The sequence below is a fragment of the Callospermophilus lateralis genome, chromosome 2 (assembly GCF_048772815.1).
Source record: "Callospermophilus lateralis isolate mCalLat2 chromosome 2, mCalLat2.hap1, whole genome shotgun sequence".
NCBI lineage: Eukaryota > Metazoa > Chordata > Mammalia > Rodentia > Sciuridae > Callospermophilus > Callospermophilus lateralis.
Window position 1 is genome coordinate 110,778,762 of NC_135306.1, and position 24,191 is coordinate 110,802,952.

The window sequence follows — 24,191 nt, forward strand, 5'->3', positions numbered from 1 at the left end:
TGGAAGATTCCTGTGCACGTAAAAGCTTCCAGCAGAGTAGCATACACTAGCTTTCATAAAAGGAGTGTTCCTGATGCTTCTAGTGTACTTTTCATATGCTTTTATATGTACTGTTCACATATAAATTCATTTCATCCTTGCAATCACCTGTCATCTCCATTTTACTAGTGAGACAACTGAGGCATAGAGATGAGTCACTTGCCTGCAAGGTCAAGAGCTAGCAAGTGGCAACTGAACCTAAGAGCTACTTCATTTACTCTATCATATGCTTACTGAGCATGCTCAGAGTGTTCAAGGCACTGGGGAAGGGGCAAAGCTAAAGCAAATAGTGCTTCAGCCTCCATCTCTCCCCCAGCCCTGGATTGCCATGTGTGTGAATACTTATGAAGTGGATTCTTCAAAATTTATTTTCTCAGTGGTGGTGCTTGCCTAAAATCCCCACGACTTGGGAGTCAAGGAGCAAGTTCAAGGCTAGCCTAGGCAATTTAGCAAGTTCCTGTCACTATAAAAATAAAAAAAGGGCTAGGGATGCGGCTCAGTGGTAGAGTGCCCCTGGGTTCACCTGGGTTCAATCCCCAGTACCACACACACATATTTTAATATCTCTGAGTTCTCATCACTTTGCCTCTTGTGTGATTCCCTTGTACCGAAAGGCTATTAGATTCACTATCGTCCCCTGATTGTCAGAGGAACCCCCTTTGGCAGACTGTTTAATGCCGGTGCAACAGACATACATGGCATTAGGGTTGGATCTTGAGGAATGAAGAGGAAACTGCAGCCTTCACTCCTGCATTGCTTACCAGTACCTTGCAGAGAACATTTGGGTTTTGGGGGAGAACATTTTGTCATTTGGGTTTAGGGGAGAAGCCTGAGGAAAGGATAGTGGTGAGAGTTTCAGGGAAGCGTCCTGGCCAGCAGGCAGGCTGGGTTAGTTGGGAGTATAGTAAACGAGGAACTCATGGAAGCTAAGGGAGAGGTTTTCTAAAATGCAGGGTCCAGCTACAACATGCCACCAAAATTGTGGAGCACTGCTCAGCTCTCCTAGCAGCTTTAGAGAGACTTGCAGGCCTGTCATCAGGTCCTTGTCAGATCCCTTTTTTCAAGTCTGAGGACTTCACTTCATGTCCTATTTCTTCTTCCACTTACTAACCACCTTTACTCCTCTCCTCCCTCTTTCTTCTCTCTACCTTCTTATATCCACCATCATCCCTGCTGTTATCTCCTGTTTTCTGGAAGAATCAGGCCATAGTGTATCCCTAAAGGTTTTAGTTCAAAAGTGCTTTGTCTTCATAGCCTTCTTATCAGTTTTGCTGGATCTCCTTCCTACCCCCAAAGTCCACTTTTATTATTAATCTTTTCCCTCTGGTCTTTTTTTTTTTTTTTTTTTCCATTTTGGTGGGGGCGACTGGGGACTGAACCCAGGAGCATACCACTGAACTACATTTCCAAGCCTTTTAATTTTTTTATTTTGAGGCAAGGCAGGTCTCTGTTGTTGAGACGGGCCTCGAACTTGTGATCCTTCTGCCTTGGCCTCCCAGGTAACTGGGATTAGGGGTAAGTGCCACGGTGCCCAGATCTCTCTGGTCTTTGACAAGAGCTTTTTCAGAAATTGCAGCCTTCATTCCTGCAGTACTTCCAGTGCCTTGCAGAGACTAGTTGCCCTCCTTCCTGCCCAGCTCACTGTAAAGTGCACGCTCTAGCTCAGCCACAGATGTGGCTTAAGTACTGTTCACCCAATCTCTAGCATCTATTCTTATGTTGTGACTTTGAAAGCCACACACACAATTATCTGTAACAATTGATGACACATATTTATGATGGTGTGAGTTTGGAATTTAATGAAATAAGGCAGTAGAGACATTAATGGCCTCAGGAAGCCCAGTGTGTGCTGCTCAAGTTAAAAAACCCTTTGGAAGTATACTTGCCTGTGTGTTTTCAGTGATTTTCTTAGCCAATTTCCGAGGTGTGTTCCTATAATCCCAGCATTTGGGAGGCTGAAGTGGGAGTATCACTTGAGCCCAAGAATTTGAAGCCACCCTGGTAATGTAGTGATACCCATCTCAAACAAAACAAAACAAAACAAAAAACAGTGATTTTTCTCTCCCCCTCCCCAGAGGAGTCCTCATTGCCTGTATATTAAACAACATGAGCTCAATCAGAAAATCTGCATATCATCTGCTGCTACTTTTGCTAAGAGTTCTAGTACTGTGCCCCACCTCCCTGCAGGCAGGGAGGACAGCCTGAAGTTTCCTTTAATGACACCTCCATCTCTGCACATTTACACATTAGTCCCCAAATGCTTCAGTTGTTATTTCCATGGCAGAGCAAATTCAATACAGTTTGTGAATGACTCTTGCCCAAGACTGTATTATAGGTAACATGGGCTGCAGAGAGGAAAACCTAAGGATGTGTCCCGAGGGAGCCTTCATTCCACCAGGGGAAGCAAGACAAGCTTAAGTTATTCAGGGGGAATTAGATGCCATCACATCATTGTAGGTGGTTTCTACTAGTAGAAGGTTGAGCACCAAGTAGGCAGCATGCTAAAGCTTTCTTTCAAATGCATTGGAGTTTTAGAACTCTTTCTGCCCCGTGCTGCTTGTCTGCCATTCTAGAAGTAAAAATAAGGTTTGTCCTTCCTTGATAGTGTAAGATAAACTTTATTTTTTTGACTTTGCAAATAAATAAATAAGTGCAGCAGTCTAGCCAGTTTACATGATGAGATTACCAATTTGAACTCACAAAGAAAACCACATCCTCTGAGCTTGGGCAGCTTCAGCATTATTGCTTCAGGCCTCCCAGAGGGGAATGCCGACAGCCTGGGAGGGGTCCCCTCAGGGCCTTTAAGAGGAATATGCAAGCATGTCATTTCTCTCATTTTCTCTTAAATCCCAGTAAATGAGTAAGGACAGTCAACATTGACAGATTCAATAGAGAGTTGTGCAAGCTGCCCCGAGATTCTCAGGGAGGTAGGTGGCTAGCTTTGTGTCCCCTTGTGTGGGTTTTCCCTGCTGTGATCAGGTGATCACCCCCTCCCCAACTGCCTCTGCTTTACTTGGGTAAGTGCTGGCTCATGGAGCTCTTGGAAGTTCTCTTCTTCTGTTATTTATATGTCCTTCAGTCAGCTTGACAGCTCTGTAGCTACTGGATAGGCACGAATGTGCCAGAGACCTGACCCTAAGTCCCCTGTCCCTTAGTCAGTGGGTTAGTCTACTTAGACCCAACAGCTGGTCAGTAGGTCTCACCTAAAAAGTGTTACAAAGACTTCTAGAGGCAGACCCAGCATTCTTATTAAAAATGATACTTGTGCAATCCTTTACAATTTATCAAAGACCCTTTCACTTGTGTTTTCTTTTTCAAATCCCCAAACAATAAGTCCTCTTATTCTCCAGATAGGTAATGTAAGGGTAAGGAGAGATTCAGTGGCCTGCTAAGTCAGGTTCATTCTCTGTTGGTAGTGGAGCTGGCCCCTGGCTTTACGTATCCTGATTCCTTTATCTGACATTCTTTCCTTTGTTCCTCTGTTATTTAGCTTTCTGTCACTGTGAAAAAAATACCTGAGAAAATCAACTTATAAGGAGAATTTATTTTGGCTCAGAGTTTCAAGAGTTTCAGTCTATAGTCACTTGCTTTTGAGCCTGTGGAGAGGCAGAATATCATAGTGGAAGTGTGTGGTCAAACAAGCTGCTCACCTCATGGTGGCCGAGAAGCAAAAAGAGAAAGAAAAGAGGTTTCAGAGTCCCAAAAGACCCTTTGAGGGTATGCCCCACAATGACCTAACTTCCTTCCGTTAGAGCCCATTTCCTAAAAGTTTGACCACATCCCGGTCATACCACAGGCAAGGGACCAAGCCTTTAGTACGTGAGCTTTTGGAGGACATTTAAGAACCAAACTATCAGCCTCCTTGTCGCTACTCTGCACCTTCCAAACATAACTGCTGAGCAAAAGATGCTAGCCTTCTGGGTTTCTGACCTATTGATTATGCAGAAACTTGAGCAGACAGGACTCTGGTTTGTTTCTCAACTCTTATTAATATACTTCTTTTTCATCTGGTTTTGGTTATTGTTTGTTTGTTTTTTAAGTGCTGACCTCATTCATGCTAGGCAAGCACTTTAACACTGAGCCACATCCCCAACCATTTTTAATTTTGAGACAGGGTCTCGCTAAATTTATGAGAGTGGCCTCAAACTTGTGATCCCCAACATCCCACCACCACCGCACTGCCGTCACTGGGATTATAGGTGCCCCTGACCACTTCATCTGATTTCTTTTTTTAAGTACTGGAGATTGAACTCAAGAATGGCTTTACCACTGAGCTATATCCCCAGTTGGTTTTTTTTTTTTTTTTTTGGAGGTGGAGGAACCAGGCATTGAACCCAGAGGCACTTAATCACTGAGCCACAATCCCAGGGTCTCACTAAGTTGTTTAGGACCTTGCTAAATTGCTGAAGTTGGCCTTGAACTTGTGATCCTCCTGCCTCAGCCTCCTGAGTCACTGGGATTACAGGCACACACCACCACACTCAGCTGTGCTTTTTCTTTTGAGACAGTGTCTGGTAAAATTGCTGAGGCTGACCTTGAACTTGCAAACCTTCTGCCTCAACCTCCCAAGTGACTGGGATTACTGGCATGCACCACCATGCCTGTCCCTTCATCTGAGTATTAACCACATTAATCTTTCCCAAATCAGAGGCTTCTTTAGAAATTAAAGTTTCAATAGCTCATTTGTTTATTTACATATGGGAAAATTGTCCCTCAAATTCTGTAGGTAGGGTTCAGCTTCTTTGCTTTTATCAACTGGTTCATTTACCCTTTTCCACTCAGAAATAACATCTCAGAAAGGAAGGTAACTAAAATCAGTCTATACTGAACTTTTATGGTGCGTCAGGCTCTATCAAACATACTACACATCTACCTGTGGAGCAGATGGTAGTTAACAGGTGAAGAGACTAAAACCCAGGGAAACTGGATAGCTTTCCCAGGTCCCCTTCAAGGGTTCAAGCCTCAGTCTTCCTGACTCCGGACTAGTGCTTATGATCACTGTGTCACTTGCAACTTGGCTGAGGGATGAGCACTGGGCAAGGAGGCCAGGAAGCATCATCATGTGATTTGTCAGCAATAGCTTGTTCTACTTTGGCATCAGATGGGAAGGTGGGGAAGAGAGCAAAGAGGACAGAATCCACATGATCCTCCTAAAACAGGGCCAAAGGGAAGGTTATGCTTTTTGCATTTGGAGAAACCTCATTCTTAGGAATAAAAACAAACCCAAAAAGAGTGAGAGGAAAGAAAGGAGACTTAACTGACATGAAGAAAAAACATATTGAGGTCTCCAGAAAAGGGAGGGAGGCACTAAATATCAGGAACAAGGATTATATACTTCGTTGGCTTTGCCATCTCCTCGTGTGTGAGAACAATCATATTTGTCTTGGGGGGGAGAGAGGTGCAACTGGTGAGGTTTGCATTCAACTTTCTAGCAGATTTAAAAGAAGAAAGACCCCCAAAGAGTTGAATGGATGGAGTTAGCTCTCAAAGAAGAGAATATAGCCATTAAGAAAATGCTTTGAAAAAGTAAGAAGCTACTTCTGGTGTTGCTTCTTGGCAGAGCAAACAGAATCAACAGCTCCTCATTCCTACCAAGCCAGTATTGTACCACTTCCTGCCAGTGGTTTTGGTTGGCCCTGGGGCCACATGGGAGCTGGACCTACTGAGAGGAATTGGCTGAATAGACAAGATGGGTGAACTAATCCCACAGAACATGTAGGTTTTCTTGTGTAGGTTTACTTTTATCTTCCTGACTCTGAAAGCTTTTAGCTTTTAGTTGCAAAGTAGTTGACTTCTGGCTATTCCTTTGACCTCTTTGCTTTGAGAACTTTGAAAATATTTCTCATTTGCCTTCATCTTTAGTCCTTGGGAAGCTCCCTGCTTCTCCTCTGAATGTCTTGCAGTATCAGCAATGTGCATGTCAGTTAGTTCCCACCCATGTCAGTTAGCCTGGGCCTAACTTTGATCCTCATACAAGGTCATTTGGATATAGAGACCTGAATCCCTTTACTCAATGCTCTGGCAGTATGTTTGCTTTCTTTGTTCAAATAGATTAGAATGTCACAATTAGTGCTAGCATTGTGCCTTTTAAAAATTTGTTCTCACCAAGAATCAGTTCATCAGGAGATAAGCTCGATAGTTACTAAAGAGATTTGCCTCAAAAAACCAATCAAGCAAACAAAATATTTGTCTAAGTCCCAGGCTCTTATAGACTGAAGTCAAAAGTACTGCCCAGAGGATCTTGTCACCCTACATGTGACCTTGCTATTCTTGACTGGCGCTGGTCAAGAAGAAATACTCTTTCCAAATTCCAGGCCATAGAGTGGAATTTGGCTTGACTCTGATAAGAGACCAGCCAATATTAAGAGAACATTTATTAATATCGGTTAAAGTGATTATCTTTAAGTACTTCCTGGAAATAGGACAATGTTCTAGAACACCAAAAGCTTACAAATGTACACAAGATAACAGTTCTTGCCCTCAAATAATTTCTGATCTAGTATGAATAACTGAGACAAACACATAATTGAACATAATACCATGGATGATGTTAGAACAGATAAATGCATTCTTCTGAAATTTGAAGGAAGAATCTGTTTTTGTTAGAAAGGAAAAAATTCATAACTATGACAACATTTGAAATGGACCTGATTTGGATTGGCAGGAATGGAGGTAAAAAAAATCAGGCATTTTCAGGTAGCAAATGTATTGTACTGTGAATGGGCAGGGAGGAGTTATGTCGTTCCATTTGACCTGAGCTTAGAATATGTTGGGGAGCAGAGTGTGAGAGGCTCATTGGAAGATAAGCCAAGGCAAAGCTGTGAAAAGGAAGTGTATGGACTACTCTATAGAAAGATTAATGTTTGTCAGGTAGTGTTGGGGGTGGTTAGGCAGCTAGTGTAATCATCCAGGCAAGAGGTGCTAGGGCTTCAGTGAGACTGAGAAGGTGGGGACTGAAGCTAGCAAATAGGTATTGCCAAAGTAACTCTGGTAGATTCTTTAGACTGTTGTGAACCACGAGTATGCACTCAGTAGTGATCTTAAAAAGCAAGGGTGTCTGAAGGAGTAACAGGCTGTGGGGGAACGTGGTGGGTTTGGAATTGGACATAGTAAGTGTCCAATTGCATGCTGGAAATAATCGGAAATATGGATCTGGACCTTAAAAGACCATTTCAGTAATTCTTCACATAGAGGAATTACAGTTGGCACTGTAGAAATAGATATTGCCAAAGTAACTGTGGGAGAGAGAAAGTCAAAGACAGAAATTGAAGAGTGCTTGCTAATAAAGGGTGAAGGAACCACAGGATTTGGGAGCAGCAGTTAGAGAAGTAGAGAGAAGAGAGGTCTGGGGTGGTGCTGAGGAAGAGAGGAGACATCCACAGAATAGAATGGAGGCCATCCTCCCAGGCTACAGATTCCTGAACACTCCAGGAGTCATCCCTCTGTACATCTGGATTTGGCAACACAACAGAATTCAGTCAACAGAAAAATGAAAAAAAGAAGAGGTTCATGTGGTCCAGCCGGCTCCCATTATGTGGCATTCTCATGGGGTATGGTCCCTTCATGAACTCATATTTGCTGTAGGACTTGGGTTCTCATGCTGGTCCAGGCTCCTCTAAGCACTATTACCAGATGACTGGTATTAGCTGTTAATGCAGAAGTGGTCCTGACCTTTCTCACTGTCCCTTGAAGGTCATTTCATTTCATGGGAGTTGATGTTGCTGGGAGAAGCTGCAGGCCTGCTCACCCTGTTTTGCTCTCTTTCTAGAGTCTGTTATAGGGAACTGCATGGATAGAAGTTCTCCAGGACAAGCACTGGAGCTGCCAGATCACAATGGGCTTGGGTATCCAGCTCGGCCCTCAGTCAGTGAGCACCACAGGCCCCGGACCCTCCAGAGACATCATACAATCCAGAACAGTGATGATGCTTATGTATGTTGGTCCCTCCTGCTTGTTGGAGATTGGATCCCACCAGTTCCAACTTGTGAAAAGGAACAATGTAGCAAGGGGTAGCATCCACGCCTCCACTCGTTGGTCAGGGAGATCCCCTCTGGGAGATAAGGGGGCATTTCTTTGAATCCCATTCACAGACCAGCCCTTAACTCCAACAGGTTCCCATTAGAATATATACTCCAAATTTTAAACAAAAGAATCAAAACTAGTTGCCATCTAGAGGCTGTTATTAAACCCCAAACAGTCTAAATTCATATCCCAGGAAATAAACCTTTAGGCTCTTGGTTTGCTGTCAGCAGCCACATTGAACTTACTGTGACACAGGGAGCTGATCTGACTCAGCAAAGCTTCATGGTCTGGGGCATGCTGCTAGGGTGGCACTAACATGGAAGCAGCTGGCCAAGTATGGCTATTCCAATTTAAATTTATCAAAATTAAATAAAATTACAGAGTTAGGGCCTCAGTTATACCAGTCATACTTGGCCTGCTCCCTAGCCCCCTGTGGCTGATAGCTAGCCTGTTTACTACCCAGGGTAGAGACAACTGAAGAGTACACCTGAACAGTAATGTCTGAAGATAGACTCCAGGGGTGGGGGTATAGATCCTGGTTTTAGAAGGACATGTAAGTGTCAGAGGGATCTAACCAGCCCTCCCACTCGCTGCATGAGGGAAGCTGAGGTAGCTTCCCACGGTCACCATTGCATCCCGCTAGGATAATGCTGCAGAGGAAAGGAGTCAGGGAGTGGTGCCCCAAGCCATCCTTTGCCCTGGCTCTTTTAGCGGAAACTCCTGTCCCTATGGGTCACCAGAGAAGGGCACATTCTCTGGTATCCTTATTTCCTTTCCTGTCTTCTGCAGGTACAGCTGGATAACTTGCCAGGAATGAGTCTTGTGGCTGGGAAAGCACTCAGTTCTGCTCGGATGTCAGATGCAGTTCTCAGTCAGTCTTCGCTCATGGGTAGCCAGCAATTTCAGGATGGGGAAAACGAAGGTAAGAGCCTTTTGCTTGGGATACCCTGGAGAAGTTCCTGGAGGGGCCCTTCCTCCACCTTTGCCAGGGACCCCTCTCTTCTGTGGAAGGAGTTCATGGGGAGGTAGATCCCCCACGTCCCCATGGAGTTCTGGACATAGTACCTCTCCTCGCTTGTCTCTCCTAAATGTGAGTGTGTGCAGGAGGCGTGACTTCTGACTAAACACTGGTGATCACATTCCAATTTCTAATGCTGTGGGAAGGTGCCTTTTTTTTATTATTTTTTTTAGTTTGTCGATGGATCTTTATTTTATTTATTTATATAAATGGTGGTGCTGAGAATTGAACCCAGTGCCTCACACATGCTAGGCAGGTGCTCTACCACTGAGCTACAACCCCAGCCCCTGGGAAGGTACCTTTAATAGCTGTTTTCTGTTTCTGACTAGAGGGTCTTGTATCCTATGGAACTTTTTTTTTTTTTTTTGTACCAGGAATTGAACTCAGGGGTGCTTAACCACTGAACCACATCCCCAGCCCTTTACATTTTTTATGTAGAGACAGGATCTCACCTGAGAGCTTAGGGCCTCGCTGAGTTGCTAAGGCTGACTTTGAACTTGAGATCCTCTGGCTCAGCCTTCCAAGCTGCTGGGATTACAGGTGTGCACCATTGTGCCCAGCTCTAATGGAATTTCTACCTCCTCTTAGAACCAGTCAAGGGAGGCGTCATAACAAATATAAAGCATAGGCCTGAGGATGGACAGGTCCTCACTTTATAGGCACTGTAGGGGAAGCACTTAACCTTTCTGGATCCCCAGCTCCTTACCTGTAAAGTGACAGACTCAGAAGAGCTTGTATCCTGGGCTGTGCTGTAAGGGATGCTGGCTTAATGGGACAGCAAGATGGAGTGTGCAGTGGGGCACCCAGAACAACACACCTGGGAACGGTGCCTTTGAGCACTGCCATTGTCATCTTACCCTTAGAGAGGCAAGACTTTCTGAAGGAGCAGTTGTCTCCTCCCACATAGAGTACTTGCTGGTTCTGAGGTTAGAGGGGTAAAAGACAAGGGAAAATGGGACATGTAGGGAAGAATCAGGAAGAATCCTGGCCTCACCCAGGTGCTCACAACTGGAACCTGCTGCAAGCTGGAGTTTGGGGCTGAGAGTCAGGCTGTGGGCTGCTCAGACAGGTTGTCTCCCCCTCCTCCTCGCTCTCCCCTTGCCCACTGCCTCTCTGCTTCCCTGCTAATCTCACATGTTCTTTTTTGGTCTTACAGAATGTGGGGTGAGTCTGGGAGGTCATGAGCATGCCGACCTGGGTGATGGCAGCCAGCATTTAAACGCCTCTTGCTATCCATCTACGTGTATCACAGACATTCTGCTCAGCTACAAGCACCCTGAGGTCTCCTTCAGCATGGAGCAGGCAGGCGTGTAACAAGGAATGGAGAGTGAGTGTTGTCCTGGAGAAGGCCAAGCCACCTGTGGCCTAGTGCCATCTTCTGATCCTGCGGAGCATTCAGTGTGTGGCAGCCAGTGAAACTGACAGCACCACTTTCCCCTGCATCCCTCACGTCTTCCTGCTCTGTCACTAAGCACTGGGCTAGTTTTGGGGTGTACATGGGAGCATGTAAAAGAAATGGCAGGACTTGGTCCCTTGGTTTACGTTAAGGCTCATGCCCCCCCTTGTGGTGTGGGTGTCATAACCCCACAGAGGCAGAGGAGCTACGGCACAAAGGCCGGTTACTAGGGAATGGAGATAGAAACCCAAAAATATCTAGCCATATTTTTTTAAGGAGAAAGCAACAGGATATTCTGGAGAGGAGAATAATGATCAGAGGCCAGTGGTACAATGTGGGTAAATTGACTGGTGTGCAAATGGTCTGCACTGGGGACTGTTGGTTCTGTCACTGGAAAGACAGAAAAGACTTGATGAAAGTAAAGCCATCGGGCAAATCCAATATTAGAACCTCAGTATGGCCAGCCTCTTAAAATACCTGAGATAAGATGACACAAGTTATGTTTTTAAAAAGTGGGGAGGGTTCAGAAATGGGGGTGTAGCACTTGCCTGCCAAGTGCAAGGCTCTGGGTCCATCCCCAGCACCAAAAAAAATTTTGAAATGTTGATCTTGCTCTTTTCAAACTGTTCTTCTCTGCTTTATTGCAGGTTTGTGTACAGCTTGGGAATGAGAAGGTTGATTTTAAACCAACAGTATCTAGCAGCGTTGCGCCAAATTGCCATTGTGTTTATCTCCACCCAGAATATTGTGGCTCCTTTCCTCACATTTAGTTCATCAGTGTGCTGTTCTTTTGGGTTCTGAGGGTGTTTTTGCCATGTTTGCTCATACGACCAAGTCACCAAGGAAATAAACAGGAAATCCATGTTCTCCATCTTTTGTGAAAGTGTATTTGGTGTATTTGAGTTGGGAGGGATGTTTTTGTTTTGTTTTGGGGTTTGTTTGTGCTTTTTTTTTTGGTTGGTTTTATTTTCAGTATTTCCTTCTGGAGGTGATTTTCTTTCTTTCTTTTTTTTTTTTTTTTTTTTTTTTGCTCTTCTTTTTTGTCTCTGTTTTTTTTGTGTTTTTCTTTCTTTTCCTTTTTGAGACAGGAGAGCCAGCAGTTAGAGTTCAGGGGCCAGGACCTCAGGCCACTCGCCTCACAGGCTTCACCAAGAGCACCCTCCCTTGCTCTGCATTGCTCTTCCCCAGGAGCAAATGCAAGAGGAAAGCATCTCTGGAATCTCAGTGGCAGAGAAAGGGAGAGGGAATGGGTGATGGCCTCTGGCCCTTGGGGAACAAAAAGAGTAAAAATAAGAAGAGTTGTAAACACCAGGCCTGGACCTGGAGGTCTCTGCTGGCAGGATCCACTAGATACACACCTGGCCTGCATAGAGGCTGTGAGTGACCTGACGCCATTAGGTTGCCACCTTGAAAGTCTCAACTTGAGCCTCTTTTTGGTGTATAACTCAGCTCCCTTCTGGCAACCTGCCAAGTTGGTCACCATTACCATCCTGCTGGTTCTACCCATGAATTAAACACCAAACAGTGGTGCACTATGTTTTGTGTGTCTTCTTTCTTTCTCATTTTATACTGTGCTATGAAAAGGATTGTTTTTTCCATTGTGTGTGTGTGTGTGTGTGTGTCCCTTTTAGCTCTTTGTCACAGGCAAGAAGAATAGGAGGTTGTCTTGGGTCCTGCCTGTCTTTTAACCTTCTCCCTGGGTATCCTCAGCCCCTATATTTTCATTCTTAATCATGTAGGAATTGTTTTTGGTAAATGTTGATATTATTGTTATTATTATTGTTATTATTAATAAATAAAGACAAAAGGAATTTTTGTTTAAAAGAGAAATGTTTAACCAGATTCTGTTCTATTTGAATTGTGATTTGCACCTTTGGTTCAAAGCATTTTCTTTAGGCATTGTTATTGTAAACAGCTCTTTCTTGTGCCAGTGATAGATGCAGTGGTCTCCTTTCCCCAGTTGAAGCAGCGCATACGCAATAGCTATTGTTTATGTCATTACTTTTATTTTTCTCTTCACTATTAGAAACCAAAGTCTTCTCTGCTGGCTGGGGACTGAGAGGGGATCTGGGTTATCTTCTTCTGATGTTTAAAACCAGAGAGACATTAGATATCCTGACTCTCAACCCTTTCTTCTGGGAAAGGGAAGTAAAAGATTCCTAACCCTCCCTCCTAGTTTTTCATCCTGAATTTGCACAGAAGAGAGCAGGTGCCCAGTGTGGCCATCCTGGTGTTGCTGGCAGGATCCCCATGCAGCTTGTCCTTCTACACTGGTACTGGCAGCTCAACTCCTGGGCCCACTATCCCTCAAGTGGATTTCTGCAGTGCAAGAGCTTTGCTGGGGATCTGTCCCATGTTTCCATGGCCCCAAGTCTCCCCTCCACTTGTAGAGTCACCAAGTACTCACCAGAAGGAGGCTTACTTACCAAGAAAGCCCTAAGAGCTATTGTTGACTTCTCTGGGCTTGTTCCAGCTCTGATGCCCCAACACGCCCTACCGCTACCACACACTCAGCCTGATCTGTTTACATGGTACTGGATTTATGGAAGAGCAGATGCCACCCTCCAGCAACCACCCAGATGAAAGCCAGTGAGCCTATTAACCGTGCCATCCTGCGAACTACACTTTAAGACATCATTGCTTTGTATTGTAGTAACCAATATGCGCAGTATATGTTGAATGTATATGAATATACTTTCCTATTTCTGTTCTTCAAAAATGTCAGAAGTATTTTTTCTTTCTCATTTATGTTGAACTAAAAAAGGATTTAAAAAAAAAAAAAAATCTCCAGACTCAAGTTGCTAAGACCTTTTGTCCTTGTTTGTGTGGGGCATTTACAATTTAGTAACTTGGTTGGACAGTAGGAGGTTGTGAAAATAAAAACCTGATTATGTTCTAATGCTGATACGTTATTTGCCTTGTGGTTCAGAGTCTAGTTGAGAGAAGCATTGGGGGGAGGGGGTGTTGTGGAAGCTGGAAGTTCAGGGCCGGAGAAGTCTGCCAAGCTTGGGGTTGGGCCATGAGCAGCGTCTGCCTTGCCTTATGGACCTGGCATTCTCTAGAAACTGAACTCAGCTGCGGCTTGGACTTCACTCCTTCCACTGGGAGCACTGGTATTGCTGAGTAGATGGAAAACAATTCCTTGAAAGGGTACTTGTGAAGGAGGAGAAGAGGGAACTCAAAGATGTTGGCCATGGCTGGAGTCGTACGGGGCAAACCCAATCAGCGTGGTGACATGATAGCCAAAGTAAGTGATATAAGTATGGTAAAAGGGGGACTTTTCCTACATTTTCCCTTTCTCCACACCTGAACTCCAAGGAGTAGGATAGAATTCCCAGTGAGGTCCCAGGGAGCTGATTGGAGGTCTTCTATGAGCAAAGCTTTCTGAAACTGGAATTACTAAGATTGTAAAAAGAACAAGTGGAGGTAACTTATGAAAACTTGACAGCCCATGGGGGACTAGTAAGTTGCTGTGGGACTGATCAGAACAGCAAGGGCCTTCTCAGAGTCTTTTGGAGGTCCCAAGCCTGTACACACCACATGCAGGGAAAGGTGAATCTCAGGAACCAAACTGTGATAGCCCAGATTTCTCTCAAAAACTTGTACACCTTTTTCCCTGGGTGCTGAAGCAGGGCACTGGAGATCTCTGCGTTCTGGAAAATGGAAACTGTGCTGACGTCTCCTTACAAGATCCCCTTTCTGACTTTGTGCCAGGGGCTGCTGTGCTTCCTCATACTCGTCAAAGATGAGCTGTGATGGCCTTTTCCTGGGCAGGAAGATTGGGCAGAGTTGGGTATTCAAAGATGTCCTAGAGTCCACCTTAGGGCTCTATCATAAGAGCTGTGACAAAATTATCCAGTAGGATGTGTGGGGGTTGGGGTCCTCTCCCCTGCTCAAGCAGAACCTCCCCAATCCTAGCTCCCCCATCTTAGCCCAAACCATTGTGTGGTCACGCGTGTGTTCTGGGCAGGGCCCGCCACAAGGCTGAGTGCTCATTTCTTGAGTCTTCCCGCTCAGGGTCTGCTCCTTCACATGACCCTTTGCCAATCTGGTGAAACTTCCTTTAGTGTGCCAGTGTCACACAATGAGCAAATGTTTGGCGAGTGTCTGTTAGGTGCCAGGCCTAGCAAGGGACAGAGTCCTCTCCCATGCAGACTGATCAGTATGTTGGGTCATATATTGTGAAATGGGTTGCCAGTCATTCTGAGCAGAATCACCCCTGCAGCAGGTGCCAGCTCGCCCACACATGGCAAGGGGTCCAGGGCCTGTGCTTGGAGGCCACTTCAGCAATGGTCCCAACGGGAGGGAAGAGGATGGTGGGAATAAGGACCAATGGTGAGAGGCCCCACATCCACTAAGACAGTCTAACCTCAGGCTCTCGAAATTCCTACTGTCACTGGACCCAGATTCTGTGATAAGCCCAGTTTGTTAGTTTTTCCGTAGGCCTCTGTCCAGAAAGATTTCCTTCCTTTCCCAAATAGTAAAGAGGTATCTATCTAGACTCATTTAAGCCTATGACTTGCAGTGAAATGGAGCAGACACCAGTGAATAAATAGTTTCAACAAGGAAACTTCTTGCTTAGTGAGGTGCTGTCACACAGCTCCCTACCTCTGCTGATGCCCTGGAATCCCCAAGCCAAGAAACATCCCTGAAGAGTCCTAGGGCTGCATAAGCCAATAGGCCCCCATCAAAGAACAAGAAGCAAGGCTCCTGATTCCCAGCCCTGCATCACACAGGTCTCAGCTGAAGAAGTCCAGGCAGCTCTGAGCTCTTAGCTGCAGTTTTCTGACAGGTGCAATGGTAAGGAGAAGCTATAGTGTCCAGCATCATGGGGACATACGTTAACTGTGGAAGTGCTTCGGCCACAAAAGAACTGTGCATATATTAAATATTAGGTTTAACCATAATAATTTCAGTAATAAGCCAAGAGAAGGATAAAACAGTAGCAGATAACTTGGAGTCCAATTGATAAGCTTCTCAGATCCCCCACATGCTGGCTGGGATGAAAACAACCCCCATCCTAAGAAAGGAACATCTCTTGGCTTGAGATCCAGTGGCTGCCCACACTGGGTGGGAAGTCAGTTTCCCACCCTCTCTGTAAACCACAGACAGCTGGGATGGCCAATAGCCAGACATCAGGAGTAGCTTCTGTCCTGGAGATGTACCCCATCTGGGCACCTGCAAGCAAGGCCAAAGACAGAACTGTGGGATTCCCTGCCTTCCCGACTTCTGCTGTTAGAAGCTGAGGTCCTGGGCTATTCTGTGGCAATGCAAGTGTGTTTGTGGCAATAGGGGATGGAATCCAGGACCCGGGATTCTGGGATGCGAATAGTTAATATTTATTGAGTGCTAGTGACCTTCTTAACAGTTTCACATATGTGCTCACATTTCATGCTTATAAACAACACAAATTTATTACTTTACAAATCTGGAGGTCAGAAGTCCCAAAGGGGTCACACTAGGCTAAATTCATGGTGTCCCTGGCACTGTGCTCCTTCTGGAGTCTCTAGGGGAAAATCTGTCCCTTCACCTCTTTTAGGGAAGAGCTGCCTGCATCTCTTGGCTCATCCTTCCAGTGTTCACGTTTCTCCAACCTCCGCTTCCATCCTCATATCTCAGACTCTGCCACTGACTCTGCCACCTCCCTCTGGATATTGAAGGACGATTGTGATTACCCTGGGCCGTCCATGATCACACTTGCAAAACCCCTTTTGCTATGCACAATCAGTCACGTATTCCAGAGAGGAGGACACGCACATCTTTGGAGGACCATTATTCTGCCTACCATGCACACTGTGACCCCTGTTATAACTTTAATCAGAGATGGCATGTTCTATCATTATCTTCATTTAGCAGATAAGAACCTGAGATGTGGGAAGGTTATGTAACTTGCCCAGGGTCATATGGCTAATAAGTGTCAGAGGCAGGATTCAAACCTAAGGTCTCTGGTTCCAAAGGCTTCTAAGAGACAAAAGGCAGGATATCAGCTGGGGCTGGAGTGGGAGAGGCCTGGATCTCAGCCACTCCCAGGTCTGACAGAAACACAAGCTGATCTCTAGAGAGTTGGGGAGTTTCCTGGGGTGATGGTATAGGGTGCATACCTGCCCTGGAACCTAAGTCCAGAGACATGGGTGCTAAGTCCAGCCCTGCCTCTAACTCTCAGAGAGATGAGATGTTGATTCCTTCCACTGGTTTCAGTTCCACATCTGGAAGGTGACAGGGTGGGGAGAGGCTGGAGTAGTTGGTTTCAAAGTTCCTCTCAGCTTGGACTTTCACAGGTTGCATGACCTGGGCTTTCCTAGCGAAACCTTGCAAGATGGTGCTGCAAACACCAACCGATACAGGGCACCTTCCACCTATGGCCTGTCTCAGGGGCCTCAGCACCCTGGACATTTCTTGAGCTCATCCTGCAGATAGGAAACTGAAGCTCAGAGAGGTTATATAACTGGTTTACATTCCTCCTTCAGCAAGATGCAGACAAAATGAAACAAAAAGAAAACAGGTCTCCCTCTGCTTCCACCTCCAAGAGTCCTTCCTCTACACAGGGCTTTCTTAGATCTGATAGCCACTCTCATTTGTGTGTGATCAAATGAAAACACAAACAATGTAAAGGTACATGTGTGAATGACTGAAATTCTACACTTGAATTCTGAGATTATGCTTTTTGGGTGTTAAAAAGTCTGTTTTGAAGTGATGGTAGATGGTGAAGTTGACTTTGAAAGGAAGGCAAGGGTAATATCTTTTAATGACAAAATGAATAGTTGGCAACTTCATGTTGGTATCTAGCATTTATTTTGATATGTCAGAGGCCTCTGAAATCTCTATCTGGGGCCCTGAGCATCCTCCTCCCACAACTCCTTAGTGCCACAGATTCCCTTGGATTTGGGGTTTAGGAAGCCTATGGAGGGTGAAGAGAAGTGTGTGGCACCCTTGGAACTAAAGAGGGAACCAGGGTTGGTGGCAGGAGAGGCAGGAGCAGTGCAGACAGAGTGTGAAACAATCCTTGAAATGCAAGAAGGCTGTGGGGGAGGAGATCTCCTGAGTGGAGGAGTCCCAGGTCCCTTCCCCTCTTTCCCTGCTACAGGCACAATGCACAGTGACACGCACACACTCACACTGGGAGGGGAAGGGCATGATGGGTGCTGCTGCCCTGAACCTGGGGACTCACAAGCCTACAGCCACCCTCATCCTGGCCCTGTCTGAACCCTTGACCTCTGCCCTGCAGCCCCCGCAGCTTCCTGTTTGCCCACTCTATTTGCCTGGCTCCTGGGCAGAGCTGATCCTTGAACTCTAAGTTCCACATCGCCAGAACCAGTGAGCAGCGACAGGGCCTGGCTGGGCTTATCTGTCTTCCAGCCCAGCCCCTACCTGGAGGCATAAATAGACCAGGGAGAGCTAGACAGTCAGAGACTGCTGGAGAGTTCCTGGAGGTAAGTGCGGGTGCCTGCCCCAGACTACTCTGGCTCCCCAGCTCTAGGTGTTGGGCAGGACCTGGGTACCTGGGGCTTTCTTCACTTTAGGCTCCTCCTCCTCCTCTGGCTGACTACTTGGGGGAACACGGGACTCCTTCACACAAAAGTCCCCCTCAGCCAGGCCCCTCTTCTCCTCCAGGTTCCCACACCCTGCAGGATGAAAGCAGTGGTGCTGACTGTGGCCGTGCTCTTCCTGACGGGTAGGTGCCCCCAGCCTAGGGAGATTGGGGATTCTCCCTAAGTCCAGTGGCCCACCATCCTGGATGCAGTGGAATTTCTCACTTGTCCCTCTCCCACCCTATGCCTGGCTTTTCAGTCCAGCTCCCAACCCAGAGCTGCCTGACCAGGGTGTCCCTCCACCTCCAGGGAGCCAGGCTCGGCATTTCTGGCAGCAAGATGAACCCCAGTCCTCATGGGATCGAATGAAGGATTTCGCCACTGTGTACTTGGATGCAGTCAAAGACAGCGGCAGAGATTATGTGACCCAATTTGAAACCTCTGCTTTGGGAAAACAGCTAAAGTAAGGACCCAGCCTGGGAGCTGGGGCAGGGGAAAGGTAGTGGAGTCCTGGGGGCAGAGAGGTCTATGGAAAGATGTTGTAGTCAGACATCCTCATCTGCTGTTTGATGAGCTGGCCCCACGGCAGGTCTTTGGTGGAGAAATAAGAATGAGATCCCCAGGCAGGGTCACAGTCTCCCAGCAAGGGCCCACCTAATCAGTAACCGAACCACATTTCACCTGTGAACGCAGCCAGCCCCTTCCCCTCCTAACTTCCAGTGCTTTAGATACAAGACCGTCCTTCAACACCCATGCCAACCCCGGTTCTGTTTCTCACTAGTTCCTCCTTGTGCCTCAGGCCATCTGTACAATGCGACTTGGTGGGTGGCATTCAGGGTGTTGGAATCAGTGCATGGGAAAACTAGGACCACAGCTATTGCATGTTCAGGGACAGGTGATGGCCAGAGCCCACCCCAGGTAACCTGGGGCGCTGAGCTTGCAGATCCAGGGCAATCCAGGCTGCCCAGGAAGTCACTCCTCAGCCCCTCTCTCTTCCACATCAGCCTGAAGCTTCTGGACAACTGGGACTCCCTGAGCTCCACTGTCAGTAAGCTGCGCGAACAGATTGGCCCAGTGACTCAGGAGTTCTGGGATAAACTGGAAAAAGACACCGTGTCGCTAAGGCAGGAGATGAACAAGGATCTGGAGGAGGTGAAGCTGAAGGTGCAGCCCTACCTGGATGAGTTCCAGAAGAGGTGGCAAGAAGACGTGGAGCGCTACCGCCAGCAGGTGGAGCCGCTGAGCACCGACCTGCGCGAGGGCGCGCGCCAGAAGCTGCAGGAACTGCAAGAGAAGCTGAGCCCACTAGGCCAGGAGCTGCGTGACCGCGCACGCACCCACGTGGACGCGCTGCGCACGCATCTGGCGCCCTACAGCGACGAGCTGCGCCAACGCCTGGCCGCGCGCCTCGAGGCGCTGAAGGAGGGCTCCTCCCTTGCCGAATATCAGGCCAAGGCCACCGAGCACCTGAGCGCGCTCGGCGAGAAGGCCAAGCCCGCGCTGGAGGACCTCCGCCAGGGCCTGTTGCCGGTGCTGGAAAACCTCAAGTTGAGCTTCTGGAGCGCCGTCGACGAGGCCACCAAGAAGCTGACCACCCAGTGAGGCGCCCGCAGCTACTGCTCCTCCATTCCAGCTTTTGGGTTCTTAGAATAAACGTTTCCAAAGTGGAAGCAGCTTCTTTCTTTTCGGGGAATGGAGGTGGGGTGCGGGACGCTTGAGAGCACTTCCAGGTTCGGAGAACTGGTGTGAGCCATTGGCGTTGGAGCAGAGACTTCAACAGTTCCGAACACAGCCTGGGCCTCTGCAGGGTCGTAGTCCATATTGGAAGACCTGGTGGCGCCTGACTGGTTTGGAATGACAGTCAACTAAGTCCTTGTCTTAACAAGGCGCAGACAGAAAGGAGGTAATGGAGGGCCAGGCAAAGTGGCACATAATCAAATGCCAGGAGACCTAAAGAGGCTCAAATGGAGGTGTTGCAGCCCTGCCTGAGGAGGGTCCAGGAACAGGGCTGGGAGAAGTGGTTCCCCTTCCCAGAGGTGTTCCCTGGTGGGAGCTGGACAGAAAAGGTGTTCACCTGAGCAGAAGGCAAGAGCCTTTTCTAGCTCTGTGGTTCAGCCTGGTGGGGTGGACCTCAAGGAGACATTGAAGGATTTGGGCAGGAAGTGCTTGGAGTTAGCCCTTTTCTCTTTTATTTACTCAAAAACCTCTTAAGCAAACACTTCCCTTTTCTTTTTGGCAAGGGCAGGACCTCCCCACCTGCTACTTTTCCCTTCCCAGAAACAGACACAGCTGTGGAAGCTGTCTGTCCTATCCATGTGGCTCTGGGTGCTGTTCCCTCTGGCCAGGCCAGAAACAACCACCACCTCTCCCAGGTAATTTGCATATTTTTATTCCCAAGATGGCTTCATCTCCATCATCTCATTGCATCCTTTCCCAAATCCTGAACAGATTGTCATTAGATTCATGTCACCATGGTGAGGCTGAAGCTTGGACTTTTGAAGTCACTCACTGAGGCAGGATGGGCTAGTTTGCTCATTTTAGATCCATCTGTCCATTGGCATCTGTGATTATTTAAGGAAAAAAAAAAAGCAAGTGACCAGGCACTCAAGTTCTTAGGAGTCTGTATACATACATGCCCATGCTCACATTGACATTCCGCCACCCTCTTCGTGCTCATCTCTGTATGGCCCCATGGGCATGTACGTGTTTTTATAGATCTGGGCAGCACTTCCCTGGAGCCTCCCCCTCTGTTCCCCCACCCCTGCAGCAGGGCCTTTTGCCCTGTGGTACAGGCCTCTAGATTTATTTTTATTTTATGTATTTGTTTGTTTGTTCATCACTGGGGATTGAATCCAGGAGTGCTTTACCACTGAGTTACATCCCCAGTCCTTTTTATTTTTTGTTTTGAGATAGGAGTCTCACTAAGTTGCCCAAGCTGGCCTTGAACTTGCCTTTCTCCTGACTTAGTCCCCCAAGTGTGCCACTACACCCAGCTCAGGTGCCTGGATATTCTATTCCTTCATGACCAGTGTAGCTTAATGAATTCTTAGATAACAGAGTGGGTTTTTTAGATTATAATTATCCGGAGCTGCATTTGGATGGGAACATTTCTCAGGTGTGGGCACTGAGGTTCCTGGATATAGTTGGGCAAGAAGAGAAGAGAAAGCCAGGTGAATTTCCAGAGAGAAAGCAGTCTCTAGTTGGAGCTGTTTGCATTGATGGCACCAAGATCTGTAAGGAGCCCATGCAATACATGGCAGGGGAGTACCACAGCTTTTCTCCATGCCAACTGAGCAGAATATGGACAGCTGGCCCAAGCTCAAGGTCTGGCCCTGGCATTTGTTATGGGGCAAGTGCTTTTACCTCTTTGAACCTTGGCCTTTTATCTGTACAGTGGGGGCCTGATCTGTGGTCCCAGATCTCTCTCATGTGAACATCTGTTGTGGCTGGGGACACAAGGAACAGCCCCTGTTGGAGGTGACCTTGTGTTCCTTCTTGGTTCTGGTCCTAGGGGGCCAATCAGTTCAGCTGTAACAATGACAACCATTTACTAGGCATTTCTGAAGTGCAGGTGCTATGCCGAATGCTTTCAAACAATGTTTCATTTCATTTTCACAACAAATCAACAATGGAGGGGTATTTATGGTACCCATTTTACTGATAAGAAAGTGAAGCTGATATGAAGTGGTGGAGCCAGTACTAGAGCCAGTTGTGTCTTACTCCAGCCACTACCCCATCCCACCTCCTTCCCTTAAGTGTGTTTCAGAAGACCAGGTGGCCCTGACAGTGGAAGTCACCTCCAAATTCTGGGGAACACACTCCATTTCAACTCTGATGATGACATAAAAGTGTCAGCTGGGCATAGAGCACACATTCAAGCCATGCTGTAGAGCACTTGACAGTGATTACAGAATTGTCAACTCTATTCTCTTGTTTGACATCTTCCAGGCAGACCCAGGCAGGGTGAGTAGGGCTATTCCTACCTCTCAGGTGAAGAAACTTAGGGCAGGGGGCACTGGCCAGTGCGTGTACCTGGCCCGCTGGGCCATCTCAGAGTCCTGCACAAGAGAGCCCCAACTCATTCCAATGCCCGAACATGCATGGCACATAAGGGATATCCCACTCGCGGCAGCGTCTAGTTCAACTTTATTGGGAGGTGGCATGCCTGGGTGGGGCCAGGGGGTGGGAGAATACTACCCCTTTAAAGCAACCTTCAGGGGCAGCCCAGGAGGCTGCAGAACCCAGGGAACTGGCAGGATGGATGAAGAGGCAGGCATGGAGCAGGAGATCTCAGAAGGCCTCGAAGGACGGAGTCGGGCTGGCGTCGGGGGTGGACTCCCAGAACCGGGAGAACTTGTCTGTAAATGTGCTCCAGTAGTCTTTCAAAGAGTTAATGCCACCGTTCATCCAGCCCCTAGGGGTAAATCATTACGAAGGAAAGAGACCTGAGAGCTCTTTCTTGGCTATAGGACCCCCCCCACACACACATCCCCGCTGGCTGTCCCGGCTACCTACTCTCCTTCACCCAGCAACACCCCTGGGACCACATATAGTTGCCACCCCAAGAAGAAGAGATGCAAGGTGGATCTGCCCAAGTCAGACCCCAAGGTTCCCCAGGTTGGAGTATGCTGCCCCTCCCCCCACTGCAAACCCTAGGGATAAGTCTTGGATGGGGAGATGTGTGAAGTCAGGGGTGTTGTTGTATTTCATGCAAATGGTGTCCCCAGGACCCATACAAGCTAGTGGCTCTGAGCAGGTGGGCAGAAGGAGGCAGTCTCTCATTAGATAAATCACTGGAGGATTAATTAGTTGTGTAGTTTGGGCCAGGTCACCTAACCTCTCTGAACCCAAATTGTCTTATCTGCAAAGTAGGGGGCTAATACCCACCTCAGCTGAAGCTGAGGACTAAGAACTTTTTGCAAATGCCTCTGCTACACAAATGTGGCCAAAGCCAGCAGAGTGCAGGCTGACTGAGGAGGAGCTGAGGACTCATAGGTGGGGCAGACTGCAGGAACAAGGGCAGACTTCTGCTCCCAGACAGACACTGGCCCCAAGGCTTGGAACAGCAGGAGTACATCCTGACACCCCAGGCCGGAGATGGCTCAGGTGCAGCTTCCTCTAGCCCAAGGATAATCAGAAAAGGAAAGTAGATGTGAGGGCTAAAATGGGCCACCTAGGGCTGCACTGGGGAGAAAGAAAGGAGACAGAGGAAGAGAGTCTCACCCCCGTCATCTCTCCCACAGCCACCTGCAAAGGCCCCGTGAGGGACCAGGGAGGCTCAGTCAGAAAGGCTCAGAGAGGTGGAGACTCAGGAAAGCTGGAGAGCCACAGTACTATCACCAGAGCCCCTGCCAGGACAGGGCCAGGTGGGGATGAGGGAGAGAGGGCCAGGGGTGGGAGGAGAGCCAGTGCGTGTACCTGGCCCGCTGGGCCATCTCAGAGTCCTGCACTTTGGTCAGTGCATCCTGGGCGGTCCTGGTGGCGCGGTCCATGTAGCCCTGCATGAAGCTGAGGAGGGAGGCATCCTCGGCTTCAGTCGCTCCTGCCGGGAGAACAGTACTGGGCAGAGGCAGCTCAGCCTCCAGGGCTGGCTCCTGGCTCCTGTGTGCTCACTGCCCACGAGGGCTCAGGATACCCAAGCCACCTCCCACCCTGCTCCCGGCCCAGTTCCCTCAAGGTGCTTACGGGCAGAGGCCAGGAGTGCCAAGAGGGTCACAACAAGGAGCACCCGGGGCTGCATGGCGCCTCTGTTCCTGTAGGGAAGTATCCTGTGAGGGGCACCTCTGGATCCTCCCTGGACACGGCATGGCCACTGAGGTGTGACCTGAGCCAGTCAGCAGGAGAAGCACCTACTCCTCGGCTAATATGGACTCCGACGTGGGACTCTGGAGACCTAGGCCCTGGGGGGTGGGACGGCTGGTGGGATGCTGGAGAACTCCACTCTCCAGAATGGGGTTCAGGACACCTGGGGCCTGACTGCTAATATGCTGAGTGACTAGAGGAAGATTTCTGTCCCGCTGCAGGCCTCAGACTTCCTGTCTGGGGAGGACTGGTAGGGAAAGGTTTCTTCCAGGCCTAAGTGTGTAAAGTGAGGGACAAGTGTGCAGACTGGTAGCCAGCTCCAGCTGCAGCTCTGCCACCACCCTGTGAGAGGCTTTGGGCAAGTGACAACGAGGGTGGGGGACTC

At 47.9% G+C, this 24,191-nt stretch overlaps 3 protein-coding genes across 7 annotated transcripts in view; 2 read left to right on the forward strand and 1 right to left on the reverse strand.

The window, feature by feature from the left end:
* Sik3 (SIK family kinase 3) overlaps positions 1-13,375 on the forward strand; it is a 242,308-nt gene extending 228,933 nt beyond the window's left edge. For all 4 annotated transcript variants that reach the window (XM_076846383.1, XM_076846384.1, XM_076846386.1 and 1 more), the window contains 4 exons: positions 7,808-7,971; positions 8,851-8,983; positions 10,236-10,406; positions 11,123-13,375. In XM_076846383.1, coding sequence (XP_076702498.1) covers positions 7,808-7,971; positions 8,851-8,983; positions 10,236-10,393 — 455 coding nt within the window. In that variant the 3' untranslated portion in view covers positions 10,394-10,406; positions 11,123-13,375. The remainder of the gene's footprint in view (positions 1-7,807; positions 7,972-8,850; positions 8,984-10,235; positions 10,407-11,122) is intronic.
* A 4,717-nt stretch (positions 13,376-18,092) lies between these two features.
* Positions 18,093-19,606, forward strand: Apoa1 (apolipoprotein A1). Of its 2 annotated transcripts, XM_076843727.1 has the most exons (4): positions 18,093-18,147; positions 18,314-18,467; positions 19,009-19,234; positions 19,280-19,606. In XM_076843727.1, the coding sequence occupies exons 1-4, from the start codon at positions 18,105-18,107 to the stop codon at positions 19,604-19,606; spliced, it is 750 nt and encodes a 249-aa protein (XP_076699842.1). In that variant the 5' UTR covers positions 18,093-18,104. The 2 variants fall into 2 exon arrangements, with proteins under 2 accessions (XP_076699842.1, XP_076699841.1); XM_076843726.1 differs by having other exon boundaries at positions 19,009-19,606.
* Positions 19,607-22,294: 2,688 nt separating this feature from the next.
* Positions 22,295-23,854, reverse strand: Apoc3 (apolipoprotein C3). The gene is made up of 3 exons (XM_076843729.1): positions 23,690-23,854; positions 23,423-23,546; positions 22,295-22,418 (listed from the first exon to the last, which is right to left on the reverse strand). Exons 1-3 carry the CDS (start codon positions 23,742-23,744, stop codon positions 22,295-22,297), a joined length of 303 nt encoding a protein of 100 aa, XP_076699844.1. The 5' UTR covers positions 23,745-23,854.
* Between the last annotated feature and the right edge of the window lie 337 nt (positions 23,855-24,191).